The 22,433-nt window shown below is 37.8% G+C and overlaps 2 protein-coding genes across 5 annotated transcripts in view; one reads left to right on the top strand and one right to left on the bottom strand.

Moving 5' to 3' along the window:
- Nucleotides 1-18,192, top strand: part of STAP1 (signal transducing adaptor family member 1) — a 53,016-nt gene extending 34,824 nt beyond the window's left edge. Inside the window, exons 8-9 of one of the 2 annotated variants that reach the window (XM_003815808.6) lie at nucleotides 753-849; nucleotides 13,768-18,192. In XM_003815808.6, coding sequence (XP_003815856.1) covers nucleotides 753-849; nucleotides 13,768-13,829 — 159 coding nt within the window. In that variant the 3' untranslated portion in view covers nucleotides 13,830-18,192. The remainder of the gene's footprint in view (nucleotides 1-752; nucleotides 850-13,767) is intronic. The other variant, XM_034958719.3, reaches the window with a different exon arrangement.
- Nucleotides 1-22,433, bottom strand: part of CENPC (centromere protein C) — a 269,756-nt gene that overhangs the window by 160,146 nt on the left and 87,177 nt on the right. For all 3 annotated transcript variants that reach the window (XM_063603799.1, XM_055111478.2, XM_063603800.1), the window contains exon 34: nucleotides 18,634-18,702. In XM_063603799.1, coding sequence (XP_063459869.1) covers nucleotides 18,634-18,702 — 69 coding nt within the window. The remainder of the gene's footprint in view (nucleotides 1-18,633; nucleotides 18,703-22,433) is intronic.

Below are 22,433 nucleotides of genomic sequence, written 5' to 3'. Positions count from 1 at the left end.
ATAAATTTATTATAAGAACATAGAATGACTGGAAGGGTAGCAAACCTTCAGGGACTAGGAAGCAGTTACTTGTGCTAAGAACCATCTGATTAGGAAACTGGATCCTTCTTTGTTCTTCTACTCAAGTTCAAATTTCAGAAAGAAAGCATTTTCTAGCCTAACTTGAGTCACATTTTTTGCTCCCCCCATTTTTAAGGGACAGGGTCTTACCCTGTCACCCAGGCTGGGGTGCAGTGGCACTATCACAACTCATGCAGCCTCGAACTCCTGGACTCAAGGAATCCTCCTGCCTTAGCCTCCTGAGCAGCTGGCACTACAGGTGTAAGCTACCACACCTAGCTAATTTTTTCAATTTTCGTAGAGACAGGATCTCGCTATGTTGCTCAGGCTGGTCTGAAACTCCTGGTCTCAAGTGATCTTCCCACCTGGACTTCCCAAAGTGCTGGGATTACAGGTGTGAGCCACCACACTTGGCTTACATTCTTATGCTTTAATTGAGGGAGAGCAAGGTACCTAACTATTGTCTACCAGATTGTATTCAATGGGAAAGGTGGTAATTCCTCAACAGAGAATGGACACATGGTCAATTAAAAAGGATAAATAAGACACAGGGATAGGTAAAACTATGGTCATACAGTAAGCCATTGAAGTGAAGTAATGACAGTAATCTCCATTAGATTCCAGTTGAGCCTTCTCTTACTCTATACTTATCCAGATGATGCTGAGTTTTCTCTCACTCTCTATTAATACAGGTAACACTCCCAAACCTTTTCAGTGTCATTGATTATTTTGTGAAGGAGACTCGAGGAAATTTAAGACCATTTATATGTTCAACTGATGAAAACACTGGTATGTTTTTCACTTCATTGCTATGTTAAGGGAAACAAAACAAAACAAAACAAAATTCCCAAAACTCTGCATATGATTTATAGTACCAGCCAGGCAGGAACTGTAGTTCAGTCTTTAAATTTATCCATTTGGAAATCATTTTGTCACTCATTCTGTGAAAATAGGAAAGTACCAATATGTATTATGAACAGAGTATGGATGCATTTTAGGGAATGGAAAATCCTGAGGTATGTAGTATTACTATTAACTTCATTCTATCATTCTACTCAGCTTTATCTAACAAATTCAGAGGTAAGAGGAAACCATAATCATACAAGTTAATGGAAACCAAATGGAACTTAAAGGGATAGTCTGTCAACAACGTTAGATGCGTAATACAGGATAAAATGAATGAAGATTAAGAAGAGACGATGAAAACTGGTGATTAGCCAATAGATGACTTGAGAGAGAGTTGTATTCCACTATGAAGGCAGAAGTCAGATTGCAAAATAACAAGGAATGAGTGGGTGGTGAGGAATTACAGATAAAGATTGTAGCTAGGACCAGCTACAGAATTTGCCAGCCCCTTGTTCATAAATTAAGAATTTCAAAAACAGTTATAGCAAACCATCAAACCGAGCATGAGACCCTATGCAACTGCACAGTTTACACAGCCCTGAAACTGGCTCTCTTTGCAGTCCAACTTCTGGCAGAGCAAGCCAGGCTGAATGTAATAGTCTCTCTCTATCTTATGCAACAGTTCCTGGTACACATGGTCACTGGCAAACTGTAAGCAGGAGAGAGAAAATATCTCCAGCTTGTTTGGATTTTAGTTATCAAAACAAGTCTCTTTTTCTACAGATTATGGGGGAAAGCAACCTTATTTGGCTATCTGCATTGGGGCGTATCTGGATAGTCTTATTAATTAAAAGGATAGCAAGTTTAAAAGTCCAAGTTCTTAAAACATAATGAATCTTGTGATGCCAAATAATAAGAGTAACCAAAACCACAGACTCTCAGGATCTGAAGGAACTTTAGAAAATTATAGTATCTTATCTGTTTAGAACTCACCTGCACATTCAGTACAGGAAACATCTCTAGGATATGACCCCTTCGGCTTATTTGTAAATTGTGAATGTAAGAGGGCTTAAATTTGATTTTTGAAGCAGCACAGTTCACTTCTGGACAGTTCTCATATTAGAGAATTCTTCCTTGATATTGAGTCTGAAGCATTCCTTCAACTTCTACATATTAATCCAATTTCTGGCTTTGAAACAATACGACTTAAAAGGCCATCAAATATTTAAAAATGTCTACAATGTCTTCCCTCAGTTTTTTACTCTCTGTCATCTAAATTATTGGTTCCTGAATTTCTCTTACTCTCATCTTTGATGTTCTTTTTACATTGTCTAATTTTTAAACTTGTCACTTAAAATATAACCCTACTGAATAATAATGTTGAGCATCTTTTTATATGTTATTTGCCATTATATATTTTATCTGGGAAAGTATCTATTTAAATCTTTTGTCCATATTTTTATTGGGTTGTTTTTTCTTTCATGCTTGTTTTGAGAGCTCTGAACCGATACAAGCTTTTTGTGTGTGTGCGTGTGTGTGATTGGGAAGTATTTTCTTAGTGGGTGATTTGTCTTTTCATTCTTTTAACAGTGTCTTTAGGAGAGCAGAAGTTTTAAATTTTGCTTCTGTAGATTGTACTTTGGTGTTATACCTGAGAAGTCTGCCTAACCTAAAATCACAAAGACTATTTTCCTGTTTTCTTTTAGAAGTGTTGTAATTTCATGTTTCACATTTAGATCTATGATACATTTTGAATTTTTTTTAAACTGGGAGGGATGTGTCAAGGTTCATTTAGTTGCATTTAGATGGGTAATTGTTCCAGCCCCATTTGTTTAAAAAGATATCCCACTGAACAGGGCAGCCCACACCTATAATCCCAGCACTTTGGGAGGACAAGGCAGGAGGATCACTTTGAGAGCATCCTGGGCAACATAGTGAGACTTCGTTTCTACAAAAAAAAAAAAAAAAAAAAAAAAAAAAAAATGCTGGGTATGGTAGCACATGCCTGTAGTCCTAGCTACTTGGGAGGGTGAGGTAGCCAGAAGTTCAAGGTTGCAGTGCACTATGACTGTGTCAATGCACAATGTGAAAGGGCAAGAGTGAGACCCTTTCTCTAAAAAGTAAAAATAAAAATAAATGCTTCTCCATTGAATTGTCTTTGCAACATTTGTAAAAATCTATTGACCATTTTTGTATGGATTAATTTCCAATGATATATGTTCCTACCCTTTTGCCACACTTACTATTACTATAACTTCGTAATAGTAATTACGAAATTAGGAGGATTAGTTTGTTCTTTGCTCTTTTCTTTTTCAAAATTGTTTGGATTAGTCTAGTTTCTTTGCCTTTCATTCTAAATTTTAGAATCAGCCTGTTGCTATCCAGAGAACAATCCTCCTGAGACTTTGACTGGATTATGTCGAATCTGTTGATTAGTTCAGGAAGAACTGACATCATAATATTGAGTCTTCCAGTTGAAGAATGCAATATATTGGTACATTTGGGCTGTCCTTGATTTCTTTCATAGTGCTTCGTTTCAGCATACAGCATTGGCACACATTTTGTTTGATTTATAGGTATTTAAATTTTTGTTGCTGGTAAATGATATTCTGTAACATTTGAATTCCATTGTTCATTGGTAGTGATATGGTTTGGCTGTTTTCCCACCTGAATCTCATCTCAAATCGTAATCCCCAAATGTTGAGGTAGGGACCTGGTAGGAGGCAATTGGATCATGGGGCCGGTTTGCCCCATGCTGTTCTCCTGATACTGAGGGAGTTCTCATAAGATCTGATGGTTTTAAAGTGGCCATTTTCCCTGTGCTCTCTCTTTCTTGCCACCTTGTGAAGACGTGTCTTGCTTCCCCTTCGCCTTCTGTCATGATTGTAAGTTTCCTGAGGCTTCTGTAGCCATGCACAACTGTGAGTCAGTTAAACCTCTTTCTTTGATAAATTACCTAGTCTCAGGTAGTATCTTTATAGCAGTGTGAAAATGGACTAATACAAGAATTGGTATTGGCAGAGTCGGGTCCTGCTATAAAGCAACTTTGCAACTGGGCAATGGGCAGAGGGTGGAACAGGTTGGAGGTCTCAGAAGAAGACAAAAAGATGTGGGAAAGTTTGGAACTTTCTAGAGACTTATTGAATAGTTTTGACCAAAATGCTGATAGAGATATGGACAATGAAGTCCAGGCTAGGTGGTCTCCGATAGAGATGAGGAACTTGTTGGGAACTCGAGTAACAGTCATTCATGCTATGCTTTAGCAAAGAGACTTGTGGCATTTTGCCCCTATCCTAGAGATCTGCAGAATTTTGAACGTGAGAGAGATAATTTAGGGTATCTGGCAGAAGAAACTTCTAAGCAGCACAGTGTTCAAGATGTGACCTGGCTTTTTCTAAAAGTATACAGTCATATGCATTCACAAAGAGATGGTTTGAAATTGGAACTTATGTGTAAAAAGGAAGCAGAGCATAGAGGTTTGGAAAATTTGCAGCCTGACCATGTGGTAGAAAAGAAAACCCATTTTCTGGGGACAAATTCAAGCTGGCTGCATAAATTTGCATAAGAAACAAGAAGCCAAATGTTAATCACCAAGACAATGGGGAAAATGTCTCCAGGGCATGTCAGAAATTTTCAAGGCAGCCCCTTTTATCACAGGCCTGGAGGCCTAGGAGGGAAAAGTAGTTTCGTGGGCTGGACCCAGGGCCCCACTGCTCTGTGCAGCCTCAAGACATGGCGCCCTCTGTCCCAGCTGTGCCAGCTCCAGCAGTGGCTAAAAGGGGTTGAGGTACAGCTCAGGTTGGTGCTTCAGAAGGTAGAAGCCCCAAGCCTTGATGGCTTCCATGAGGTGTTGAGCCTGCAGGTGCGCAGAAGACAAGAATTGAGGTTTGAGAACCTCTGCCTAGATTTTAGAGAATGTATGAAAATGCCTGGATGTCCAGCCAGAAGTCTGCTCTAGGGGTAGAGCCCTAATGGAGAACCTCGACTAGGGCAATGCAGAGGGGAAATGTAGGGTTAGAGCCCCCACACAGAGTTCCCACTGGCACTGCCTAGTGGAGCTATGAGAAGAGAACCACCATCTTCCAGAACCCAGAATGGTAGATCCACCCACAGCTTGCACCATGTGTCTGGAAATGCCACAGGCACTTAACGCCAGCCCATGAAAGCAGCCACGGGGGATGTACCCTGCAGAGTCACAGGGGTGGAGCTGTTCATGGCCCTGGGAGCCCACCCCTTGCATCAGCGTGCCCTGGATGTGAGACATGGAGTCAAAGAAGATTATTTTGGAGCTTTAAGATTTAATAATTGCCTTGTTGGCTTTCAAGCTTGCATGGATCCCGTAGCCCCTTTGTTTTGGCCAATTTCTCCCATTTTGAATGGCTGTATTTACCCAATGCCTGTACCCCCATTGTATCTTGGAAGTAACTAATCTTTGATTTTACAGGCTCACAGGCAGAAGGGACTTGCCTTGTCTCATATGAGAGTTTGCTCTTGGAGTTTTGGATTAATGCTGAAATGAGTTAAGAATTTGAGGGACTGTTGGGAAGGCATGATAGGTTTTGAAATGTGAAACGGATATGAGATTTGGGAGGGGCCAGGAGTGGAATGATATGGTTTGGCTCTGTGTCCTCACCCAAAGCTCATCTCAGATTGTAATTCCCAGGTGTTGAGGGAGGGATCTGGTGGGAGGTGATTGGATCATGGGGGCAGTTTCTCCCATGCTGTTCTTATGATAATGAGTTCTCACAAGATCTGATGGTTTAAAACTGGCAGTTTCCCTTGCACTCTCTTTTTCTCTTGGCTATTGTGAATAGTGTTGTTATAAACATAGGAGTGCAAATATCTCTTTAGTACACTGATTTCCTTTCTTTGGGGTATATACCTAGCAGTGGGATTGCTGGGTCATATGGTAGTTCTATTTTTCTTTTTTTAAGGAGCCATCATCCTGTTCTCTATAGTTGCTCTACTAATTTACATTCCCACTAAAAGTGTATGAAGGTTCCCTTTTCTCTATATCCTTGCCAGCTTGGTTATTGCCTGTCTTTTGAATATGAGCCATTTTAAATGGGGTGAGATGATATCACCTTGTAGTTTTGATCTGCATTTCTCTGATGATCAGTGATGTTGAGCACCTTTTCATATGCCTGTTTGCCATTTGTATGTCTTCTTTTGAGAAATGTCTATTCAGATATTTTGCCCATTTTTAGTTGTTTTATTAGATTTATTTCCTATTGAGTTATTGAACTCCTTATATATCTGGTTATTAATTCCTTGTCAGATGTGTAGTTTGCAAATATTTTCTCTCTTTCTGTGGGTTGTCTCTTCACTTTAATGATTGTTTCCTTTGTTGTGCAGAAGATTTTTAACTTAATGTGATCCCATTTGTTTATTTTTGCTTTGGTTGCCTGTGCTTGTGTCTTACTCAAAACATTTTTGTCTAGACCAACGTCTTGGAGAGTTTTCCCAATGTTTTCTTGGAGTAGTTCCATAGTTTCATAGTTTCAGGTAATGAAGTGATGCTGAATTTTATCAAATGCTTTTTCAGCATCAATTGAAATGATCATATAACTATTGTTCTTCATTCTATTGGTACAATGTATTACATTGATTGATTTACATATGTTGAGTCATCCTTGTATCCCAGGGATGATAAATCCCACTTGATCACGTTGGATAATCTAATATGTTGTTGAATTTTGTTTGCTAGTATTTTGTTGAGGAGTTTTACATCAATGTTCATCAGAGATATTGGCTTGTAGTTTTTAAAAATGTGTCTTTGTTAGTTTTGTTATCAAGGTAATACTAGCACTGCAGAATGACTTTGGAAGTATTTACTCCTCCTCTATTTTTTTAATCATCTTAGTAGGATTGGTATTAGTCCTTCTTTAAACATTTGATAGAATTCAGCAGTGAAGTCATTGGGTCCCAGGCTCTTCTTTGCTGGGAGACTTTTTATTATGGCTTTGAACTCATTATTTATTATTGGCCTATTCAGGTTTTGGATTTTTCATGGTTTCCTCTTGGTAGGTTGTATGTGTCTAGAAATTTATCTATTTCTTCTCAATTTTCCAATTTATTGGCATATAGTTGCTCATAGTAGTCTCTAATTATCCTTTTAATTTCTGTGGTATCAGTTGTAATATCTCCTTTTTAATCTCTGATAGTATATATTTGAGTCTTCTTTTTTTCTTAGTCTGAGTAAAGGTTTGTTGATTTTCTTTTTTCTTTTTATTTTTTTTTTTATTTTTGAGATGGAGTCTCAGTCTGTCACCCAGACTGGAGTGCAGTGGCACAATCTCAGCTCACTGCAACCTCCACCTTCCGGGTTCAAGCGATTCTCCTGCCTCAGCCTCCCAAGTACCTGGGATTACAGGTGTGTGCCACCACGGCTGGCTCATTTTTGTATTTTTAGTAGAGACAGGGTTTCACCATGTTGGCCAGGCTGGTCTCGAACTCCTGACCTCAAGTGATCCACCTGCCTCGGCCTCCCAATGTATTGGGATTACAGGTGTGAGCCACCATGCCTGGCTTATTTTTTCAAAAAACTTTTTGTTTCAATAATCTTTTGTATTTTTTTAAATTTAAATTTCATTTATTTCTGCTGTGACCTTTATTGTTTCTTCTACTAATTTTGAGTTTGGTTTGTTCTTGCTTTTTTAGTTCTTTATGATGCATCATTAGGTTGTTTATTTGAAACTTTTCTACTTTTCTGATGTAGATGCTTATTGGTATAAACTTTCCTGTTAGTACTGCTTTTGCTGTATCTCATAGATTTTGGTCTCTTGAATTGCCATTTTGATTTGTTTCAAGAAATTTTTAAATTTCCTTTTTAGTTTATTCATTGACCCACTGGTCATTCAGGAGCGTTTTGTTTAATTTCCATGTGTTTGTATAGTTTCCAAAGTTCCTCTTGTTACTGATTTCTAGTTTTATTCCATTGTGGTTGGAGATGATGCTTGATATTACTTCAATTTTTTTTGAATGTTTTAAAGAGTTGTTTTGTGGCCTTACATATGGTCTATCCTTGAAAATAATCCATGTTCTGAAGAAAAAAAATGTGTATTCTGTAGATGCTGAATGAAATGTTCTGTACATTTCTATTAGGTTCATTTGGTCTATAGTGCAGATTATGTCTGATGTTTGTTGATTTTCTGTCTGGCTGAAAATGGGGTGTTGATGTTTCTAGCTATTATTGTACTGGGGTCTATCTCTCCCTTTAGCTATAATAATATTTGCTTTACATACATGGGTACCCCAGCATTGGGTGCATATATATTATATATATTTACAATTGTACTTCTTGCTGAATTGACCCTTTCATCATTATATAATGACCTTTATTTTTATAATTTTTGACTTGAAATCTATTTTGTCTGATATAACTACTCCGGATTTTAGATTTCTATTTGTGGAATATCTGTTTCCATCTCTTTAGTTTTAGTCTATGTCTGTCTTTATACGTGAAGTATGTTTCTTGTAGGCAACAGATCAGTGAGTCTTGTTTTTTATCCTTTCAGCCACTCTATATCTTTTGATTGATGAGTTTAGTCCATTTATATTCAATGTATTATTGATAAGGACTTACTACTGCCATTTTGTTACTTGTTTTCTCATTGTTTTGTGGTCTTCTCTTCCTTCCTACCTTCTTTCTTGTCTTTTTTGTGAAGGTGATTTTCTCTGGTGGTATCTTTAATTTCTTGCTTTTTATTTTTTGTGTATGTTGTAGGTTTTTTAAATTTGAAATACCATTAAGTTTTCAAATAACATCTTATAACCCATTATCTTAAACTGATGACAACTTAACATTGACTGCAAAAACAAGCAAACAGAAACTAATAATAGCTCTATACTTTATGTACCCACACTTTTAAATTTGTTATTTCTATCTTCTTATACTGTCTATGTCTTGAAAAGTTGTAGTTATTTTTGATTGGTTCATCTTTTAATCTTTCTATTTAAGATATAAGTAGTTTACACACCACAATTACGGTGTTATAATATTCTGTTTTGTCTATTACCACCAGTGAGTTTTGTCCCAAAGAGATAAGATGACTTCTTATAGCTCATTAATGTCCTTTTCTATCAGATTGAAGAACTCTCTTCAGCATTTCTTTTAGGACAGGTCTGGTATTGATGAAATCCCCCAGCTTTTGTCTAGGAAAGTATGTCTCCTCCATGTTTGAAGGATATTTTCACTGGATATACTATTCTAGGAGGAAAGTTTTTTGCTGTCTGCACATTAAATATGTCATGCTCTCCTGGCCTGTAAGGTTTCCACTGAGAAGTCTGCTGGCAAATGTATTGGAGCTCCTTTGTATTTTGTTTGTTGCTTTTCTCTTGCTGCTTTTAGGATAATTTCTTTATCCCATCCTTGGGAGTTAGAATATTAAGTGCCTTGAAGTAGTCTTCTTTGAGTTAAATCTGCTTGGTGTTCTATAACCTTTTGTACTGGAATATTTATATCTTTCTCTAGATTTGGAAAGTTCTCTGTTATTCCTTTGAATAAACTTTCTACGTTGATATCTCTGTCTACCTTCTCTTTAAGACCAGTAACTCTTAGATTTGCTCTTTGGAGGCTTTTTTTCAAGATATTGTAGGTGTGCTTCATTCCTTTTTATTCTTTCTTCTTTTGTCTCCTCTGTGCATCTTCAAATAGCCTGTCTTCAAGCTCACTAATCCTTTCTTCTGCTTGATCAATTCTGCCCCATTGAGAGATTCTGATATATCCTTCAGAATGTCAATTTTTCAGGTCCAGAATTTCTGCTTGACTTTAAAAAATTATTTCAATCTCTTTGTTAAATTATGTGATGGGATTCTGAATTCCTTCTCTGTGTTTTCTTGATTTTCACTGAGCTTCCTAGAAATGGCTATTTTGAATTTACTGTCTGAAAGTTAACATATGTTTGTCACTCCAGAATTGGTCACTGGTGCTTTATTTAGTTCATTTTGTAAGGTCATATTTACCTGTATGTTCCTAATACTTATGTTTGTTGATGTCTGGGCATTAAAGAGTTAGGTACTTAATCTAGTCTTCACAGTATGTGCTTGTTTGTACTCATCCTTCTTGGAAAGGTTTTCCCAGTCTTCAAAAAGAATTGAGTATTCTGATCTAAGTCATTGGTCACTGCAGCCATATATACATTAGGGGGCACATGGGCCCAGGAACATTGTGACTCTTGAAGACTTGTAGAGTACTGCCTTGATGGTCTTGGGTAAGATCTAAAACAATGTCTTGGATTACCAGGCAGAGAGACTCTTGTTCTCTTCCCTTACTTTCCCCCTAACAAATGGAGTCTCTCCCCACCTCCTCTCTCTCTCTCTCTGTGTGTGTGCTGAGCTGCCTGGAGCTGGGGGAGGGGTGGACATAAGCACTCCTGTGCCACCACCACCATGACTGTGCTGGGTCATACCTGGACCCAGCACAGCACTGAGTCTTGGCCAATGCCCGTGGTGACCATTGTCTGGGTACCGCTGATGTTCACTCAAGGCTCAAGGGCTCATGATTTGGCAAATGGCTAATCCAGCCAAGCTTGTGTCCTTCCCTTCAGATTGGTGAGCTCCTCCACACCAGACCAGAGTGAATCAAGAAATGCCATCCAGGAGCCAGGGCCTGGAGTTAGGAACCTCAGCAATCTATTTGGTGCTCTATTCTACTGCAGCTGAGCTGGCACCCAAGGTGTAAGACAAAGTCCTTCCCATTCAATCCTCAGGCAGGAGTTTCTCCCCATGACTACCACCACCCTAGTCCTGTGGCAAGTACTGCCTGGCTACCACTGATGTTCACTCAAGGCCCAAGGGCTCTTCAATCAGTTTGTGGTGAATACTGCCAGGCCTGGGTCTCTCCATTTAGGGTAAGGGGTGCCCCTCTGACCCAAGGTGGGTCCAGAAATGCCATCCAGGAACCAAGGTCTAGAATTGGGAACCACAAGGCCCTGCTTGGTGTTCTACCCCACTGTGGCCAAACTGGTTCCCAAGCTGCAAGACAAAGTCTCCTTTACTCTTCCCTTTCCTTTCCTTAAGCAAAAGTCTCTCCCTATGGCCACCACAGCTAGGAATGTGCTGGGTCATACCTGAAGCCAGCACAGCTCTGGGTCTCAACCCAAGGCCCACAGCAAGTACTGCTTGGCTACTGTTGATGTTTATTCAAGGCTCAAGCATGCTTTAGTCAGTAGGTGATGAATACTGCCAGGACCGAGTCCTTCCCTTCAAAGCAGTAGATTCCCTTCTGGCCCAGGGCGTGTCTAGAAATGCCCAGAAGCTAGGGCCTGAAATGGAGGCCTCACGACTCTGCCTGATGCCCTGTTCTACTGTGGGTGAGCTGCTTTCCAAGTTTATGCTCCCCTCTTCTCTACTCAAGCAGAAAGGAGGAGTCTTTCCTGGAGTTGTGCTGCCTGAGATTGGGGGAGGGGTGCCACAAGCACTCCCCTGGTCACCCCAGCTGGTGTCTCACTAGGTCATGTGCACTACATGTCCACTGGCTCCAAGCCCAGCACAGCACAGGACTTGCCCAGGACCCTCAGTGTTTGTGGCCTAAACTGCCTTTCAAATTTATTTCAAACCCTAGATCACTTTAGCCTGTGGTGTTGAGACTAGTCAGAGCTCAGATTCTGCCCACTGGGATGGATGATTTCTCTCTGGCAAGAGCTGGTCTAAATGCTCCCTTCTGTGGTCCTGGCTGAATTCTGCCCTGTGTTGCTTTCTACTGTGACAAGTAGCACTGAGTTACAATGCAAAGTGCCACAGTCACTGTCTACTTCTTTTCCTAAGCACACAGATTCTCTCTCTGCACCAGCAGCCACTGCTGGGAGATGGGGGAAGAGACCAGGTTGGCAATTCAAGACTATTTTTCCTACCCTCTTCAGTGTCTCTTTCCTTGCTATGATGTTAAAACCAAGTACTGTAATTGCTCACCGGATTTTTGGTTCTTATTAAGGTGCTTTCTAGTGTAGACAGTTGTTTAATTTGGTGTTCCTGTGGTGGCGGGGGCTGATAGCTGGAGGGTTCTATTTGGCCATCTTGCTCCACCTCCTCTCTCCATTGGGTTTTTATAGCTTTTCTTTGTTGAGAACATCTATCTTTATATTCATTTCAAGAATGTTTATGACCACCTCATGAAGCATAGCTGCTTTAAGGTCTTCATCTGATAATTTCAACATCTTGGTTACCTTAGTGTTGGCATCCATTGTCTTTTCCCTTGAAAACTGGGGAATTGGTCAAATTCCTTCTTTTGTATATCAAGTAATTCCTGGTTTTTCATATATCAAGTAATTCTGAATTGTGTCTTGGACATTTTGAATATTATGTTGTGAGCCTCTGGGTCCTGTTAAAATTCTCTGGTGCATTTTTTAAAAGCAGGCAACCATCTTGATTAGATTGAACCAGTTCTCTCTTACTTTCTGTGGGAAGCCATTCCAATATTGGTTCAGTTTTCAAAGCTTCTGTTATGCTGTTTTGGGTCTGTATTCAGCCTGGGACTTGGTTGTGGTTTATGCCTTAGTTTAGCTGTCAACGCCTTTGCCATCTGTTTTGTATCTGGTTCTGTGCATGCACAATTCAGAGGTGAGCCTGGAATTTGTGTCACTTCATACACAGAACTAGGAGATAACTCTTTTCCAGCTGTCACCTCTCTGGGATTTCTCCATACTCTCGAGCCGCCAAGGGTCCTTTTTCCTGGTGTTCTAGCTAGAATGATGGAGCTTATTAATGACACCTGTGCTGTAATTGCAGTTCTGTGAGACTGCAGTTGCCCAATCTCTCCAAGAAAGTTAGAGATAAGAAAGAGAAAAATGTAATTCCAATTCTCCCCTCTGCCCACCTTTCCTGATTTCTCTGGCTGGAAGGCTAAATTTTCTCTTGGGGTTTTAGGTGCCCATGCTGTCACTGCCAAAGTACTGCACCTTGACTAGGGGCCCCACCCTCAGGGCAGGGCCAGGGAAGAAAAAACAGACAATACAAAAAAAAAAAAAAAAGCACCTTAATGATTTTAGAAACAGACAACCAGATTGCTATTGGTATATGACTGAATGTGTTCAGTTTGCTTTGTGGTCGGGAACAAACTACTCAGCCTCCCCCTGCATTTCAGATGCCTTTGTTATAGGGACTGGGGAATGACATAAGAACAGATGGAATTAGAGGGTCCTGTGAAGAAAGACTTTAAATAATTAGAATATTATCTGTAGTGTAACGTATTTTCTTTCAAAAGCAGAAAAATGATGGAAAAGTACATGACAATGAAAATAGGACTTTCTAAGAAAAGCTACACAAAGATAAAAACTTATCTTGACAAATAATGCTGATATTTTAAGAAAACTTTGTGGAACCCTAACATTGCTTCAGGAATTTGGACTCATAGCTGGCTGTGGCACAGTGAGACTGCTAGTACATCAAACTTGGGAAATGGGAGTTGTAGAGCAGATAAGGGTTCCAATCTGGAGATTTGGAAAAAGCTAATATGTAATAAAATATTATCTAAAAGAAAATAAGATTTTTTTGATCCCTGTTAACCCATGTCAGCATTTGGCTCTCTCTTACACCAGAAGACAAGAGCAATAATGGAACAAGAATGGTCAAAGATATTTCCCAACTCCAGAAATTAGCAGTTTAAACTAAAAGCCGCTTCAAAATATAAGGCCTATTAAGCTAAAGAGGAAGAAAAAAATTATTAGGTACAAAGTTACAGGTCCAGGATAAAATAAAATTTAAAAAAGCATCTGAATATTCAGTATTTATTTTCCTAACATTTACTAAACACACCAGCAATGTTCCACACACGAGCAGGAAAATCAACTCACTGAAAATAAAGAACCACCGTTTTCTACAATATTGGTTCGCTAATTAAGTTTTTCTACCCACAATTTCTAGGTCAAGAACCCAGTATGGAAGGGAGAAGTGAAAAGTTGAAGAAAAATCCACACATTGCATGAAATACAATGTGAAAGCTCCTTTGTGTATCTTGGTAATTTATATTTTCAAAACGAAGTTCTTACTTTTAAAGAGAATTACCTATATTCTCCTGATACTGATTACCAAGTCATTCACCCGAACACCAGAATTAGAATTAAACATTGTACCATACAATTTCATTATCTTATCAGAATGAAACCAATTCACAGGGAAACTAGAGACTACGGCTGTGGTGGTAACCTGCAGATATACACATTCCCATGCACTGACATAAGTTGAAAACACATAGTACTTTCTAGATGGAATTTTTTTCTTTAGGCCTCAATGAAATACATTTCCCCTATATAATTCCAACAGCAGTTTCTCTAGTTCTAAATTCTACCAATTCCCAAAAAACCTAAGTTTTGCTGAAATCTGATTTGACCAATTTATCAAATGTCATTTTAATTACCTAGCTGGAAGTTAGAGACATGAAATGTACTAGAGGAGCCCTTTTCCAATGGAAATATTATATACCACATTTTTTGTTAATGGAAATAAATGTCTCCATTCCCATGTTTTTCCCTGGTGTCATCTTTTTGCCACTCAAAATCAGCCCATTATTTCCTTACAAAGATCGTGAAAGGCTGTATCATCATCTTGTGTCGTAAGTACGATAAGCCTGATTATAAGTACCCGGAGTTCTTAAAAATATGGAACCATCAGCCCCAGACTGCATTTACTGAATCAAAATAACGGATATTTTTTCATAATTTTTTTCTTCAAAAGCAAACTTCTAAATTGATTTTGATGGTTATCAATTTGGGAATCACACAATCAACTAAGAATGAAAAGATATGGTCTATATTCTACAGGGGAAAGACTATGTGAGACAGAGGGAGAAAACAGCCATTGACAACTCAAGGAGAGAGGCCTCGGGGGGAAAAAAAGATCAACCTGGCCAAAACCTTGAAAATCCGGCTTCTTGACTTGTGAGAAAATAAATTTGTGTTCCTTAATCCACATGGTCTGTGGTATTTGTAATGACAATCCTAGCGAACTAATTCAGTGAGCTTCCTGGGATGCCTGAAAATATGAAGAGTTCTCTCAGACTTACTGAATTATAATTTTGGGGGTGGGGGGGCGGCGCTGAGGCTGGTCCAGAAATCTGCCTTTTAAGCATACAACACAGGTAATTGCTATACATAACAAATTTGAGAACCAGTTCTTTAAGATCTACTATAATATGAAGATAAATAATCTGTGTAGCAATATATGCAAAATCAAGTCAGGCTTTCTTTTAAATGGAGAGGCAGTGACAATTAATAAGGAATCATAAATACGACAAATGAAAACATTGAGAAATGCTTTTCTCTATGTCATTTTGATCTTTTAATTTCTGGAGTGTAAAAATACTTTATTAAATTTCAAATGAGATTGTATTTTAGTTTAAACCTGACAAAAAAGTGTATAATAAATATGACCCAATGTTTACTTTTTGTCTAAAAAAAAAAATTGGGACATAAAGCCTGAGCATTAATGTTAAGTATTTATTGAAATGTATTGAGTATTTATATAAATCACTGTTAATGTAAAAATTATAAAAGCAGCACATATGTATTATTCTCAAGGGTTTTACAATTGAGTTGGTCAAAATATAGGTAGATGAGACTAAAGAGCTCTAATTTCTTATCATTTCAAAGTGTTGAGTGAATTCTTGCATTCTATAAGAAATTAGAGTGCTTAATATAAAAAACTTTTAAAAAGTAGATTCCTAAAGTTGGTGACACATTGTAGTTGAATGCAATAAATGGAAAACTAACCGACAAGAGAAACAGAAATCAAAGCCCAGGGCCTTGCCAATGTGGAGAGTCTCACAGGAGACCGACAATACATTTAGCTGGAAGAAACAACAGAAACAGGGCCACAGACATTTCAGAAACTGAAAGCAGCAGACAAAGATCGTAAAACAGCCCTCATAGTTTCAAGAACAGACATATTAGAAAATATCTGTAGGGAATAAAAAACTATAAAAGTGATCTAGCAGGTTTAAAAAAGAGAACCAAACAGAACTTTTAGGACTGAAAAATAAAACTACCACCACCACCACCACAACAAAATAGATGGCTGTAAGTAGACAAGAAACACATGAAGAGGTAAGTAAACTGGAATATGGGTTAAAATAAATTATACAGAATAAAGCATGACAAGAAAGAACAATTGAAAAATATAGAAGAGAGGGTGTTAAAAACTGAAGACAGAACACTGAAGGTCTATCATGTTTAATGAGAATCTCCATAGAAGAAAAGAGAATGAGGAAGAGGTTATATGTGAAGTAGTATTTGAGAACTTCTCCAGAACTAGTAATCAAAGACACAAATCCAGATTTAAAGATCTCAACAAATCTTAAGCAGGATTAGTAAAAATAAATCCATACTCAGAAACATATTAATTGCATAAAACCAAAGCAGATAAAAAAAGAGATTTTTTTTTTTTTGAGACAGAGTTTCGCTCTTGTTGCCCAGGCTGGAGTGCAATGGTGCGATCTCGGCTCACTGCAACCTCTGCCCCCTGGGTTCAAGTGATTCTCCTGCCTCAGCCTTCCGAGTAGCTGGGATTACAGGTGCCTGCCAAAATGCCCAGCTAATTTTGTATTTTTAGTAGAGATGGGGTTTCTCCAAGTTGGTCATGCTGGTCACGAACTCCCGACCTCAAGTGATCCACCCACCTTGGCCTCCCAAAGTGTTCGGATTACAGGCGTGAGCCACTGCTCCTGGCCAAAAAATAAATTTCTTTAAAGGTGTAAGTGTTAGGCTGACAGCTGACTCAAGAACAACAGAGGAAGTCATGAGAAAATGAAAAAATATCTCCAATGCCAATGTGCTGAAAGATAATAAAGGCCAAATTAGGCATCTATATTCAGCAAAAATATCTTTACAGAATGAGGAAAAAATACAGATATGTTCAGAAAACAAATCATGAGCAAGTATGCCACCAGCAGACTCTCACAAAATGAAATTCTAAAGCAAGTATTTCAGATAAAAATTTATCCCAGATGGTGTTTTAGTCCATTCAGGCCACAGTAACAAGACATGATAAACTGGCTTATAGGTGACAAAAATTTATTTTTAGGGGTTGGGAAGTCCCAGATTAAGGCACTGGTACATGCAGTGTCTCGTGAGGGTCCACATGCCAGCTCAAGGATGGCACCTTCTTGCTGTGTCCTAATATGGTAGGGGTGAGAGATCTCCAGCCTTTTTTATAAGGGCTCTGCCCCCATGACCTAATCACTCCTCAAAGGCCCCATCTCCAAATTACATCACCTTGAAGATTAGAATTTCAACATATAAATTTTGGGAAGACACAAACGTTCAGCCCATAGGAGTAAGTCTTAGATACAAAAAATAACGAAAAGCAAAGAAAGTTTTATATATATGTGTATGTATAAACACAAACACTGACTATATAAAGTCTTAGAATTAAAGAACATTAAAGTACATGACAACAGAATTAAAACACACAATACAGATAAAATATATGACAATAGTACATAACTTGGAAATTGAAGAGTTGTTCTAGTTATTATATCTGCACAATAAATAACTCTAAAACTTAGTTGCATAAACAATCCATGTTCATGGAGTCGGTGGGTTAGGGGTTTGGCATGGCACACCACAGAACAGTACCAATGGCTTGTTTCTGCTCTGTGAAATCTAGGGCCTGGAATCATTTGAAAGTCTGCCTACTCACATGTCTGACCACCTGATGCTGCCTGCAGGCTGGTAGCAAGAGATTTTCTCCATGTGTGCTAGTTTGAGCTTCCTCACAACATGGCGTCTAGGTTCCAAAGGTGAGCTTTCCAAGAGAGCAAGTAAAAGAGTGAGAGAGAGCCAAAAGGAAGCCAGCTATATATCCTTTTATGACCTGACCTCAGGGGTCTTAATGGGGACTACAGTGTAGTAAGCTTCTAGAAGAGTATGTGGGATTGAAAATATTGCTGTAGCCATTTTTGAAAAATAAAATCTGCCAAAAGGTAAAGGTAATGATTAACTTTAGTCTTATTTAATCTGAATACGTATGATGGAATATAATTACTAAAAGACAAACTAGTAAAGAGAAAAAATGTGTATTGCTCAAGGAAAACAAACATCATTTATTTTAAGAAAGAATTTAACAAGGAATTAGTAAACAGGTTTTGAGAAAAGTGAAAATGTCCACTAGGGACACAAATAAAGGCAAAAAGATGGGATTAACAGAACCTAGAAGCCTTTAAGAGATACCCTCCAGAATGCCAGAGAAAAGTTGGAGTCTGGAAACAAACCACAGCTGCTAAAACAAGAGCCATTGCTGAGGTGATACTGACAATATTGGGAGGCTAATGGGAAGGGGAAAAGTCTCTTCTCCATATCTTCAGCATTCTAGTCTCTTAGTACTCTTTCTTTGCAAGACCTAAAAACAAGCCAGATGGCAAAGGAGAAGCACAGTTTGCAAAAAGTGCTAGGCACAAAGTCCCAGAATACAGATAAGTGAGTCTAGAGTTGAGAGACAATCAATTAATAACTGGCAAAAACAGAATAATATAGTAAGTCAATACTAATTTTAAAAGGCAAGAAAACAGAAAAAGAATCACAAAATAGGTTAGACCAAAAAAAAAACCCAAAAACAAAAACCCTAAACTCTCCCAGAACAAACTAAAATGGCAGAAACAAATCTAAATATATTGGTAATTATATTAAATGTAAATGGCACAAGTGTTCCAGTTTAAGACAAAGATTATTCTATTAGATTAAAAATAATAATAACGGCCAGGTGCGGTGGTGCACGTCTGTAGTCCCAGGTACTTACGGAGCTGAGGCAGGAGGACCACTTGAGCCACTGCACTTTGACCTGGGCAACATAAGAGGGACTCTGGATCTAAAAATAAACAAAACAAAAAACTCCACTAAAATCCTAAATCTATTTTGTTTACCAGATATACATTTAAAACATAAAGATACAGAAATATTAAAATTAAATAGATGAAAGAAGTTACTCTGTGAAAATACTGACTAAAGGAAGGCTAGTATAGCTACAGAGAAAACAGACATTAAGGCAAAACATATTACTGATACACTACATAGCGATAAGATATAATTCATCAGAAAAATGTAACATGTTAAACTACATGCAGTTAATAATTATTCTCAAAACCAGAAACATATACAAGGAGAAAGAGGCAAATCAAGATCATATTGGGTGATTTTTTAACATACTTCTTTCAGTAATTGACATAATACGTATATTAAAAATCAGTAAGGCTATAGATTTAAATAACACAATTAACAACCCTAAAAGATACATTAGATGGCTTGTTTTTAGATCCCACAAATAACGAGTACTAGGAGACTAGAATGCTGAAGATATGGAGAAGAGACTTTTCCCCTTCCCACTCTCCCTAATTACTACAGAATATACTGTTTTCAAATGCATAAAAATTGTTTAAAAATTTATCATATTCTTGGCCATAAAGCAAGTCTCAAGTAATTTCAAATAATTAAAATCAGAAATATTTTTTATGACAAAAATTCAATTAAACTGCAAATCAAAAAACATAATTAGAAAAGCCCATGTTTGGAAAAAAAGAAACACTCTCCTAAAAAAGGGTTAAAGAGAAAATTCCAATGAAAATTAGAAAAATATTTTAACTAAATATGACCATTATATATCAAAATTTGTGGAATATGACTATAATAGTTGAGTAAATGTAACTATATTACAATAGTATAGAGATAACTTTTAAATGTGTATGTTGAAAAGGAGGACAAGTTAAAAATGAAAGAAGTAACCCATCTCAACAAGTTAGAAACAGAATAGTGAAAAAATCCCTAATAAAATAGAAATAATATTGATAAAGGCAGAAATTAATGGAATAGGAAACAAACATACTATAGAAAGGATCAACAAAACCAAAATTTGGATCTTAGAAAAGATTAAACTATTTTTGTTTGGAGTTAAAGTTATGTAGAAAATTTTTTAAAATGGGCCGGGTGCAGTGGCTCACGCCTGTAATCCCAGTACTTTGGGAGGCCGAGGTGGGCGGATCATGAGGTCAGGAGTTCAAAATCAGCCTGGCCAACGTAGTGAAACCCCGTCTCTACTAAAACTACAAAAATCAGCCGAGTGTTGTGGTGGGCGCCTGTAGTCCCAGCTACTTGGGAGGCTGAGGCAGGAGAATTGCTTGAACCCAGGAGGTGGAGGTTGCAGTGAGCCGAGATTATGCCACTGTACCAGCCTCAGTGACACGACGAGACTCTGTCTCAAAAAAACAAAACAAAAAAAAGAAAATTTAAAAAAATGTGCAAATAGTTTAGAGAATCACTACAGAGTTTATTGTTTCCAGGTACAAAAACAATACAAATAAACCAACTGTATTTTACACATAATCAACAGGAAATAATGTGGGCTAAGTAATTTGGATTAACATTCTCACTTGAAAACATTTAGAAAAGCTGGATAAAGTATACTTTTCAAAGATGTAAGAAGGCAGCAGAGAGCTGATAAGTTGGTGAATAATTACCATGCCAATAATATCTGGGAAAAGATAGAAATTCAGAAAAATGAACCATTCATTTGGGACCACTGTGTTAGGAGTATTTATAGATTGCAAAAGGCCACTGGGAAGTTGAGTAGATAGAGCTAAGGGGCTAAAGATTCAAAAAGAGTCCAGGGTCAGTGAAGAGGTAAGGGCCTGGTAACTCCAAACCACACTTTGAAACCCTGAATGGTTGAACCCTAGAAATAAGGATGAACAGAAGAGCATTACCACAGTCTGTGGCTCAGCTTTCAGTCACCTAGGTGACCTGGAAAATTTCAGTATCTGAAACTGGATCAAAATAATCCTAAATTACTAATGCCCAGGTACCTGCCAGAAGCAAAAAACTCTGTGGAGGATAAAAATATCATTCTGAGCATCAAGTTATTTCTAGTTTTTTCAAACAATATTGGTAAATAATTAAAGGTAACCAGGCACACAAGGAGACAAGACAGTAAGAATGAAGACTAGAACAAACAAAATAAAAACAGACCCACAGGCGGGTTTTGATTCTGGAATTATTAGACAGACTAGAAAATAATTATGCTTTTCATTTTGAAGCAGATAAGAGACTGAAAATTTCAGCAAGACAATTAGAAACTGCAGGAGTGACAAATTTACATGCTTTCAATTAGAAATATGAGAACTGAAAATACAAGGGGCTAAGAATAACCAAGATACTCTAAAAGAACAATAAGTTGGGAGGATTTGTTTGGCCAGATATCAAGAATATATCAGCTACAATGATGATGATGGTATACTAGCACAGGGATAGAAAAAAGGGAAAAAATATTTAGAAAGAGATGTAAGGACTAAGCTCTGATATTTTGTTATCTTGCCCAAATTCCTGTCTAAGGAGTCTGGGGCGTCATGCTCTACAAACCATAAATTCTCATCAGATGGGTTTTATTTAACCCTGTAATGTCGTGACTTAACTTTCCAATCTGACTCTGGCATAACAAGAAAGAAAATCAAAATATTTTACCCCAAAATATGTTTCTCTGCCATATCTTGAAATGGCCCTGCAAAGCCATCCCTTGTGGGAAAAATCTACATTCTATAAAGAATCCCCTTTCCCCCTTACCCACTTTTTTTTTTTTTGTCCTTCCTTCCTTTCCAAATCCAGGAGATAATCAACTAAGACCCAGGCATCCTTTTAGGTCCAATAAGAAACACTTTACAACCTGCTCTCTTTGAAGTCTGCTGAGAGTTTCCTCTGCACAATAAAACTTGTTCTCCACAATCTCTTATTTAACCTGAATATTTCCTTTCTATTGATCCCAGGTCTTCAGATAAACTCGACCAATTGTCAACCAGAAAATGTTTTAAATTAACCTATACCCTGGAAGCCCCCGCTTTGAGTTGTCCTGCCTTTCTGAACCAAACCAACGCATTTCTTAAACGTATTTGATGTCTCATGCCTTCCTAAAATATATAAAACCAAGATGTACTCTGACCACCTGGGGCACATGTTCTCTGGACCTTCTGAGGGCTGGGTCACAGGCCATGGTCACTCATATTTGGCTCAGAATAATCTCTGAAAATATTTACAGAGTTTGACTCTTTTCATCAACAGATGTTGATGAAATCTGTATTCACATACAGGTATAATACATGACTTTGGTGGCACTATAGAAAGGAGGAATAAAACCCAGACTTTTCAATAAACAGTAGTGAGGCATCTCCTAGCATACACCAAATTAATTCCTCATGAAAAAAATTTAAATATGAAAGGCAAAACTAAAGCTTTTAAAAGACGATATATAAGACTATCTTCATGACTCCAGGGTAGGGAATGGTTTTTTAAAACAACTCACGAGGGGGGAGGGGGGAAGGATAGCATTGGGAGATATACCTAATGCTAGATGACGAGTTAGTGGGTGCAGCGCACCAGCATGGCACATGTATACATATGTAACTAACCTGCACAATGTGCACATGTACCCTAAAACTTAAAGTATAATTAAAAAAAAAAAAAAAAAAAAAAAACAACTCACGCTCTAATTTTAAAATACTCATACTTCCTAGTACTTAACCATTAATAAATTGTTTTTATCAAAGAACATCATAAGGG

This window comes from Pan paniscus, chromosome 3 (genome assembly GCF_029289425.2).
Source record: "Pan paniscus chromosome 3, NHGRI_mPanPan1-v2.0_pri, whole genome shotgun sequence".
In the NCBI taxonomy this organism is placed as follows: Eukaryota; Metazoa; Chordata; class Mammalia; order Primates; family Hominidae; genus Pan; species Pan paniscus.
Note: the sequence above shows the minus strand (reverse complement) of the source record. Positions and strands in the feature narration are given on the sequence as shown.